General features: G+C 45.4%; 1 protein-coding gene across 5 annotated transcripts in view; it reads right to left on the reverse strand.

Annotated features, from left to right (window-relative positions):
- Window positions 1–10871, reverse strand: part of GLRX3 (glutaredoxin 3) — a 31535-nt gene extending 20664 nt beyond the window's left edge. For 2 of the 5 annotated variants that reach the window (XM_081572980.1, XM_081572981.1), the window contains exons 1-3: window positions 10767–10871; window positions 5401–5509; window positions 134–1450 (exon numbers count right to left, since the gene is read on the reverse strand). Coding sequence is in view for 1 of the 5 variants with exons in the window: in XM_081572978.1 (XP_081429104.1) it covers window positions 5401–5509; window positions 10767–10855 (198 nt within the window). In the remaining 4 variants the exon portion in view is untranslated. The remainder of the gene's footprint in view (window positions 1–133; window positions 1451–5400; window positions 5510–10766) is intronic. The other 3 variants (XM_081572978.1, XM_081572979.1, XM_081572983.1) reach the window with 2 other exon arrangements.

Genomic DNA, 10871 nt, shown 5'->3' on the forward strand with positions numbered 1-10871 from the left:
CCTGGTTTCTAGGTCACTACACTGCTGAGCGGGAGAGTGAGGCAGTCTGGCTCCAGGCACACTCCACTCTACACAGCCCTGTTACCACCTCACCAGACCCAACGGTTCCCCCTCGTCTCCTCATTTTACTGACCTTTCAGTCTCACCCAGTAAGCGTGACCACAGCTGCCTTCTCGGATGCCCTTCCCTCGGCTTCCCGCGTCTTCTCTTCCTCTAACTCCTGGGCTGAGTGTCTGGTTTCCTCCTTCACCTCTGCCAACCACGCCATCGCTGCACATCCCAGGACTTGGTTCTGCACCTGCCTCTCTTACCTACACTCACTTTCCTAGAGTGGCCTCAGGCAACACCCTGGCTCTAAGGAACTCCAGTATGGCACCGCAACCTCTACCGAGGACAAACCTCTCCTCTCACCTCCAAGCCACACACTCGACATCTGCCCGCAGATCCCCAGGAGATATTTCCCACCATACCTGTTCCTCCCCAGGGCAGCCCCAACCTCATTTAATCCACCGAGCTGCTCAGATCAAAAGGAGACAACCTTGACGGATCTATTTCCTCCACCCTGACATCCAATCCATCAACAGGTCTCCTGGGCACCCCCTCTAAAATATAAGCCGATGCAGACGACGACAGCATTTCAACAATCTCCCCACTAATGTCTGAGAAATCTCTTACCTGGCCTAGTGAAACAGCCTCCTAACAGAAGACCTGCTTCTAGTCTGCCTCCTTACCCGCTTCAAACCATCCTCCACATGGCAGCCACAGCAATCGACTTAGGAATCAGACTGCATCAGACTGCACTTGCAATAAAACCAAAACTCGACACTGCTCACAAGGCCACGTGGCCCTCCCTGCCTCTGCAGCTTCCGGTCAGGGCCTCGACCCCTTCCCTCTTCTCCAGCCCCGCTGGCCGCCCACTGCTCTTCTGAGGTCTGCACCTGCTACGCCTCTACCGAAAGGCTCTCTGCCAGCTCCTCCAGTGACTGTCATCTTTGCGTTTTTTAACTCTCACTTGTTAGATAAACCCTTTTAGCACAACCTACATAAAAGCAGTCCACCTACCCAAGACCCCCTCTTCACAGACTGCCTATTTATTTCTTTTGTTGAACTTCATACCACCTGAAATTACCTTGGTACTATGTTACCCATTTATTGTCTATACCCTTACTGTCCTGTATTTCCAGTAACTAGCATCCTGTGTGGCATATAATTAACTGTTCAAGAAACAGAATTCTGAACAAACAGTAGTCACTATTCCTAAGCCAAAAACACAAGTGACTACTTGCCAGTGGCGGCACTGAGGCTCCAAGGTAAAGGCAAAGATGAGAAAACTCAACATTTCAACGTAAATCAACTAGACTTCAAAAAAACAAGCAAGCAAACAAAAACACCTGACACTCTGGGACACTCTTTATACCTCATGCAGGGCTTCTTTCTACTCTCTGATGTGCTACAAAAGGTAAATGTTTCAAAGTCAAATTCTTTGTCAGAAAGTCAAATATAAATTTCAAAATAGTACTTAAATGAACATTTCTAATAATGCTTTTTATAGCACTCTGCCAAACTTTACCCAGTAACAGCTAATAAACTATGTCAATTATGTTGTTTTTTTTTTTTTACCAAAACAGCACAGATTAAAACTTGGTTATTTTTAAGATTTAACCATCCTACTAGAATTATCTGAGACATATTTTTATAGTTCCTAAAAAATGGAATCCTACATATGCTCTGTAAGACACCAAATAAACTGATCAATATTCTGAAACACACACACAAAAAAAACAAGTTCAGATAGTCAGCTGACACCTAGTTATACAACCAGTTAGCCAATACTTAGTTATACAGCTAGTTGGCACCCTTCTGAAGACTGCCCTACATTTTCTGCTTACACACACTAATTGTACAGATTATTTAGAATTTAAACAGTGTAACCTACAGAAATTATCTATAGTAATTTTACAGACCTTTAGAAATTACAGTGTAAGCTGTTCTTTAAGATGGTTGCACATTTAAGAATATATCAAACTATAAAGATTCCTACTTTTTAAGGATTCAAAAAAAAACTTAAGTATATAATTCCTTCTGTACCCTTGATTTCATATCTGAAGATACAATGCGCATAAAATGCAAGAACAGCAGCTACCATACAAACAAGATTAACAGTAAATGAAATACAATAATATAAAATCTCACCAACCAGATGGTTGATCAGTCTGACTTCATGAATAAATTTTTGTACCCAAGTGCAGTATATGGTTAAGTTGAGTATCAGAGCCTAGCAGGATTAAGCTAGAATTAGGGGAGGGAATAAAGAGGAGAAAGGGCTGGCACGTGAGGTGGGAGCCACCCGCACAAAGAAAAGCAGTTTAAACAAACATGGTAAAAGGTGAAGGTCCCCACCTCAAGGAGCTCACCCCTAGTCAAGAAGTCAACAAAACAGGAAAGAAACGACAGAGCTGATGAAAATACAAGAGACTCACTGACAGTCCAACCAATGGAACAGACTAAGTTCAGAAAATGAGGAAAGGGGAAAAAAAGTCACGGAGGTACACACAAAAGACATCACACAAAATGGATCTGATTTAAATCATCACGTTGTACACTTTAAATACACACAATCTTTACTTAAAAAACAAAACTAATAATAATATTAAATATAAGAATTTAAAAATAAATTGCCACTCCTATTTTTTTCAAAAATGGCTTTGATTTGGACCATGAATTTGACCAGTGGCCCCAATTTCACCACCCAAAACTATTCTTCCTCTTTCCCACAGCACCACCAGACACTGTATCTTGAAATAGTCTACTGACCAAACAATTTGATTTAATGATAAATGTGTATTCCCATTGTAGTTAAAGTGCTAACAAACTGACTATACATAATTCGAAATGCAAAGACACTGACATTTTAATTAGCTATCTAATCTTATTCTGAATAAATGTAAGGTTTCTGTGAGACTTCAAGCAACAGAAATAACTCACGTTATCTCCTCCAAGCTCTTGGAGGTGTGAGAAGGTAGCGAAGAACCCAGCCCCAGGACCTGACTGGACGTGGCAGCCGATGCAGGTGAACACAACGGCAGGCGCCCTAAACGTGGCACCAGGAAAGAGCACACGTTCTTTATCATCATATCATCAGTCCAGGAAGTGAGGGGATGCAAACGCAGTAAGTGAAAATCTTGCCTTTCAGCAACCTATTCCAATGAGCACAAACTACTGGGATAAAAAAAAATGTATGCTAGGTCTTCTCAGATGTTATTTTACCATCTTCTACAAAATAAGGAATTGATGATCACAAAACTTTAGAATCAAAGTATTAAAAACACAGTGTTTAAGATCATCCTATGCAATAATTCTATAAATCTAAGTCATAGAATGAACTAATCTCTATACTTCAAGTCAAAAATGCCAAATAACTGCAGTGGTTAAAAAAAGAAAAAGACCAAGAAATCAAATTATAAGAAACAGAGAGTAACACAAATGGCAATTCTACAGACGGGAAGCGGCGCAGAGCCCTCACTGAGGAAGCTGCGTTTAGATGGACCACAGGCCCTTCCTCTGGGAGATGCCAGCGCCCTCTCAAGCACTTCACCTCTGCTAGGCTGACTACTGCTCAGCACTGTGGCCTGTAAATCACCTACCTTCCGAATCCCATGCAAATGATCTTTGCCTCTGAAGATGTCTAAGAAAAGAAAAACTATGCCACAGAGTGACTTCCCAGAAAGTAACAACACCTGAGCAAACTACCCACGTAAACCTGTCACCCTCTCTCAACGGCAGGTGCAGTTGGGGTAAGGTATCCCCAACAGATAAGGGCTCCCAACCCTTGGCTTGCCGAGACACTTAAGCACTTGAACAACTTAAAATCTCACTGCCAAGTTCAGTACTGACGTGATAAGTAATCCTATAGTCACTTTAAATAAATCATTCAAATGGCAGCTAAGAACAATGTGTTACCTAAACCAGTAACATGATATACATAAAAGCAGACTTACAACAATTACCATTGTCTTGATTAATCTTACGATTGAAATGTTTAATCATTTATTTCACTTGTAATCGTTATCTTTTATCACTGACCAAACATGCAGTTTTAATGTCTGCTTCTATTATTTATATTGGACATTTTAAGGTTGTATTCTAAGGTTACATTACACATTTCACTGGAATTTTAAATAAGTCCTTAAATTTTAAAAAGCTAACTATTCATACGTGCTCAATCTGCATAAGGAAACACTGCAAGGATTCATACAAAATTATTACAAGCGCTACTTATGGGCTGGGATGGCAGGGCTGGCGGGAAGGAGTACGCTGGGCCTTCTCAATGGACTTCTTCCTACACTGTTTTGATTTTGAACCATGTAAGTGCAATCAAATTTTGAACCATGTAAGTGCAACCTGTTCAAAGGACACATATTTAAACAGAAACTGTCTGAAAAGTGTATCAGCCACTATACAAATAAATTAGTGTGTCAGAATTCTGGGTCTTCAGTTCACACAAAAAGTGCCACACAGACAAGCACAGCTGATGTCACTGTTAACCCCACACACCTGCCAACACACCCTCCAGCTATTGTTTTAAAAAATCAGGTTTTGGCGTTTTGTCTGCTTTTTTAGATCCTAAAGATCCAGCTTCTGAATACAGGGTATGGCTCCCTTCCCAAAAGTTCATTTCTAAAATACTCAACTCACATGTTGGCCATGGTGCCTCAATAAGTCCTGACTGACACATAAATGTGCTAAAACCAAGCGAGCTCATCCTTTGTAACTCTCACTATCCTAGTCCTGCCTACCCAAGAAAGACACCAGGAGTGTGGAGCCTGGAGCACCAGGGCAAGGACCAAGAAGGTCACGCGCAAAATGAGCGAAAACAAAGGCAGCCAGGAGAAGCGGCTTCCTTCTCCCCCTGCTTCCCCACCGGTCAGAAAGACTCTGGCTGCCCTGCAGGTCTGCATCACCCGACCCCTGGCAGCAAGCTCTCCTTACTCCCTGTTCCCTGCAGCCCTCACACACCCTTTCTTGAATCACTTTCCATGTCCCACTTAGCTTTTCAATGAAGCAAGTCTTGTTAACATTTCTACTGTATAAAATCACAATTACCCACAATGAATGATCTCGCCTGCGAGTGCCCGCGTAAACCCTCTCCTGACTGCCCATGCTGTCCTCCCACCCAAGCGTGTATTCAGGAAAGTGTGGTGAGTTTTACACCACTCCACTTGTAAAATATAAAACCATTTTAAGATTTTTAAGAATAATCTACTTTGAAAATAACAGATCCCAACACTACCTATGAATACGAGGAATCCCACACCACCACTCCTTTCTATGTCAATAAAATGTGGTCTAACGCATAAATCATAATTAAATCCCTAAGACATGACACTGAAAATGCAGTACCTTCACAAACGAAACTTGTGGGTGCTCTTTGGCGAGCTCTGCCATCACGTCGTTCATCTGAGTGCACTGAGGAGCCCATGGTGCCCAGAAATGGACCACAAGAAGAGACCTGTAAATCCATAAAATGCTGTTTTTAAAAATACAGTAGCTTTAGAAATAAGCAAATAGTGATAGATTAAACTCTACTACCAAAGAAACCTTTCAAGGACCACCTGAATTGTTTTTGTACTGCTAGAATCTTGTATTAAACACAGACTGAAATATAATGATTTCAAGGTCTTGGGAATCTTTTGGATGAATTTTCAAGTTAATGATAAATTTTTTGAGTCAATATTTAGCTCACATGAAGTGGTTCTGAATATTCACCCACCTCAACTACTAGCCATGTAAATTAACTCTATTTTGAGACCCTGCCTGAAACTAGATTTCTGCAGTCAGGGCACAGTGTTTGTGAAAAATGACTACTATTAATGTTAGTATGTTTAAACATGGTATTATGGTGAAGTGATCCTAGGAATAGGAATAAAATGTGGCAAATGAAGTATATAAGCAGAAAACAAGGGAAAAATAGAACTGCTTTTTACAGACAAACTTTCTCATATTATGCTACAAAGTATTTTCTAAAACTTGACAATATGAACAGACAGAATAGTGGACTAACAAACTGTTGACAAAATCCTTGGGCATCTCAGTATGTATCTATTAACTATTTTCATATAAAATTATCTTGGCAAAGATACCTTTAAGTCTAACCTCATACTCAACTGAAAAACCCTTCACTTTTACAGAATTCTAAATTGAAATAGTTGCTTCAGTCATATGCGAGTCTGCGACCCCATGGACTGTAGCCCTCCAGGCTCCTCTGCCCATGGGATTCTCCAGGCAAGAAGACTGTAGTGGGTGCCATGATCTTCCCGACCCAGGGGACGAACCTGAGTCTCTTATGGCTCCTACATTGGTAGGCAGGTTCTTTAACACCAGCGTCACCTGGGAAGCCCAAATTCAAATACAATCTCTCTCAACTACAAAAAATCTGAAAACTCAGGAAAACACATTGAAAAATATGTCACAAGGAGGAAAAAAACAAGGACAATTAAACCTGGGCAAGGAAAGAAGTAATCAACTGTTAAACCATTGAAACAATACAGCTGAGAAAAGAAGGGGCTTAGTAGCTCCAAGTTTCTGGCTTAGTGACTTAGGTAGTGGTGGCACTCGCCACAAATCACAGTCCAGAAGCTGGCAACCTGAGAGGAAAGAAATCTAGTGGGCTGTTAGTGACCATCGAGCTCAGGAAAGAAGTCCACACTTGATCCACAGATCTGCGAATCATGACAGTGGGCACCACACTCACCCACGCCACAGAATAAAGGGTCCAAGGGCAGAGCCTCTGGAGCTCCTCAACACCAAGTCAAGAGAGATGGAGGGAAAGGAGTCCTGGCGGTAGACCAGAGAAGGTTCAGGGGTCTCACAGGAGTCAGGAAGGAAGGGAGACAACCATCAAATGGAGCAGGAAGAGCGACCAGTAGTGGGGAGTCATTTCAGCAGGTGAGAGAAGCCGTGTGAGGACCACTGAGCTGAGGATGAGGAAGTAAACTGCTAGGAACCTACTAGGTAAGAGACTGGGCTGTTAATAGAGAGAGAGCAAGGATCCAGACAGCTCAAGGGATGGGCTTTTTTTCAATGCAAGCATCTTCATAGTTTGTTTTGTGAGGGGACAGTGCAAATGAGAGGGAGAGGCTGAAGACATGAGATTCAAGGTCTCAGAGGTGGCAGGACAGGGAAATCTAGAGCAGACAAGAATTCACCTTGAGAACAGGAGTTTCCTCTGGGTCAGGAGCAAAGGAATCAAGAATGGGTAAAGTGAAGAAAGTGTTAGTTGCTCAGTCGTGTCCAATTCTTTGCAACCCCATGGACTGTAGCCCGTCAGGCCCCTCTGTCCACGTGATTCTCCAGGTAAGAATACTGGAGTGGGTTGCCATTCCCTTCTCCAGGGGATATTCCTGACCCAGGAATCAAACCTGGGTCTCCTGCATTGCCGGCAGATTCTTTACCATCTGACCCACCAGGAAGCCCCTAGAGTGGGAAAAGCTACAAGTAAATCTGTTGTGTTGGGGGAGGGGCAAGTAGAAGCAGCAGTCTGATGAGGCTACTGAAGTCCTGTTTTCCCAGGTAGGAAGCAAGGTCTTGTGCTGAAACAAAGGAAAATGGAGGACAAGGGTCACAGACAGGACGGAGGAAGAAGGGACAGCTGCCTGGGACACAGAAAGCAGGAGGCTCCAAAGGAACAGCCACCCAAGGCAGGAGAGGAACACATGGTAAGGCTCCCACTCCATGGGCCCCCACTGTATCTAGAACTCAGGAGCTTTGGCACCTGGGCAGAGACTATGGAGGAAGTATTGATACTTCACCAATTACTGCTTCCTCTTCCTCTCATGCACGCAGCTGGACTACATTACCACTTGTTACCAAACTGAAAAATGATTTTTAAAATCATAATATTCAATGATAAAAAGGACAAAGTGAGACAACACTTTCATATCCCACTGGTAAAAGTTCAGTTGGAAACTTTCAGAAATCTCTTGTCAAGGATCTATCCTACGGGAGTCATTAAAGAGACAAAGATGTATGTATATAAATACTTCCCCAGTATTTTACATAGCTGCTGCTAAGTCGCTTCAGTCATGTCCGACTCTGTGCGACCCCATAGACGGCAGCCCATCAGGCTCCCCCGTCCCTGGGATACTCCAGGCAAAAATACTGGAGTGGGTTGCCATTTCCTTCTCCAACGCATGAAAGGGAAAAGTGAAAGTGAAGTTGCTCAGTCGTGTCCGACTCTTAGCTACCCCATGGACTGCAGCCTACCAGGTTCCTCCGTCCGTGGGATTTTCTAGGCAAGAGTACTGGAGTGGGGTGCCATTGCCTTCTCCATTTTACATAGCAATTAACTGTAAAAAATCTATTGTTCAACAACATAGTTTTCTTAATGGTCATAAAATATTATAAGGTCATTAAAAATTGTATCTCAAAGAACATTTAATAACATGGGAAAATGCTCACAAAGAGTACATTTTAAAAAAATTAAAATAGGTTACAAAACTTTTTAACAGTATGTGCCAACGTATGTAAAAAAGAAAAAGTACACATATACAACTTAAATTCCATCACTACTAATGCGGCTCTGAAAAGTAACATAACTTCCACATCTATGAAACAGCAATAATACCCTGGGAGGTTCGGAAGATCAAACAAAAATATGTAAGCCCTTTAAAAACATTAAAGAATGATATTAATGTTATTTTAAATTATCCACGCTATTCTCATATTTAGATTCTTAACTTCCACTTTCCAATTAAGTGAACAACGACGCCTAGTATCATGAGGACATAAACCTGAAACAAACATAAACGCTGTCACTCTCTCCTGACATCACACTGTTCTCTCCATCTTCATGGATAGGGTGCAGGGTGGTGCACTGTTTAAGGAAAAACCTTTTAGAGAAGAGGAGGTTCAAATCCTAACTACTGTGCTTCTAAACAACGTAATGAACCTCGGTTGTCAGTAAAATAATTAGTGATCAATAAACAGCTGTTTCTCTGTTATTTCAGATGTTCTGCTCCTTAAGTTATTCCTGTGCAGATAACACCAACTACCAACTACCATGTATTAAAATCATATAGTAGTAGACTATATTAGTTAAATATTTTACAAATGGGCAAAACCTTAATTACTCTGCAAATGGGTATCAATATCCCGACTATATAGACTAACTGAGGTTTCCGTAACACATAAACATGTGATTAGACGACTTAGGCAAAAACTATTTTCAATTCACATGAAATTTTTAAATTGAGAAGCGATGATCTGTCAAACAGACGTTAAATGGCATTAACAAGTACTGTTTCATGTTCTGAAAGGCTGCCGTTTCCACCAAAAGGCGCAGAGGTCTGCTCCTTCCCCAGATGCCAAGCGTCACTTCCCACGTGCCCGTCTGAAGGGATCATTTCAGTGTTAACACCATTTGGGTGTGTTCTTGCCACTGCTCTGTACTTGGGTCATTTCACGTACAGGCCAGTAGCAAGAACGCATCCAAACGGTGTTAACACTGAAATTTTAACCGGCTGTGACGTCTTAAGGACTGTTACCTTTAAAAAAGAATGAAACATAGAATCAAAAATGCCAAATACACAAAGAGCAAAAGAGTCTTCACCCTCACCGGAAGAGGGTGACCGCGTTTACGTTTGCTTCAGGTTTCTGTCCTCATGAAGTCAGGCGCTGTTTACTTACGATGCGTAAACTGAGCGTTTATTAAGGACAGATCCACAGAAGCCCGGCTCCTTCCAGAGGCCGCATCCCTTGTCATCAATGAGTCAACGTCATTCCCCACGCACCCGCCTTCCAGGGCCCCCCTCTTTCAACAATTTACCAAGTGAACCTGAAACGCCGAAGGAGCTGTTCTGATGAACACTTTTCGGCACCGCGGCCAGGAAGACAGGGCTCACTTCTCTCACCGGCACCCCCACTCCCCCCGGCCCCGTGCCACGCTCCCAGGGAGCTCCCCAGCTGCCTCCAAGTCAAACTCGGGGCTGCATTCAGGTCCACACGCCCCACCGCCCTGAGCTCCGCGCAGGCTCTCTGCCCCCTGGAGCCTCCGAGAGCGCTCCCGCCGGCCGGCCTCGCGCCTCTCACCGCAGAGGACACCGAGGCCCGGCCAGGGCGCGAGCGCAGAAGGCGCCCAGGGCTAGCTGGGGGCTGAGCCGGGAGCGGGTGCCCAGGCGAGGGCTGGACGTGGAGGCGGAGAGACCGCCCGGAGGCCCCGCGCGCCCGCCGGCGCCGACCTGCAAGTTGGGGGGCGGGGGGCGGTGTTTCCGGGTATCCCCCAAACGGGCCCACCGCACCCCGCGGGTCTACTTCCGACGCCTCCCCCCAGGGCGAGAGGCAGGCGGGCCAAACCAGAACCGAGGGCGGCGGAGTGCGCTCAGGAGACGGGAGAGCCCCGTCCAATGCCCGAGCAGGCGCGCTCGGCCCCGCCACGAGCGCCCTCAGACGCCAGCTGCCGGCCCCGCTGGGCCTCCCCGCAGCGTCCGCCCGGGACGACGCGGCAAGGGGCCGGGGTCTCCGCGCCCACCCTCCGCCCGGGACTGGGTTCCCGCGCCGTCGCCCCCCGGGGCCGCCGGGCCTGGCGCCTCGGGGCGCCCGGCGGCTCCGGACCTGGGCCTGCCGTGGACCCGCTGCCTCACCGGGGCGGGGACCCGGGCTCGGGGTCCGGGCCGCCCAGGCTGGGCCGCGCGTGAGGGAGCCGGGCAGTCCGCCCGTGAGGCCGGCCCCCGCCGCGTCCCCTCACCCCTGCCGCCCGCCGCCTTGCTTACTTGGCTCTAAGGCGAAGCAGCTCCTCAAACTGCCGGGCTGAGCCGACCTCCACCACGGCCGCCGCTGCCTCAGCCGCCCCCGCCGCCATGCTGCCGCCGCCAGAC

Source organism: Giraffa tippelskirchi, chromosome 2, assembly GCF_054371585.1.
Source record: "Giraffa tippelskirchi isolate mGirTip1 chromosome 2, T2T-mGirTip1v1.2.pri, whole genome shotgun sequence".
NCBI lineage: Eukaryota > Metazoa > Chordata > Mammalia > Artiodactyla > Giraffidae > Giraffa > Giraffa tippelskirchi.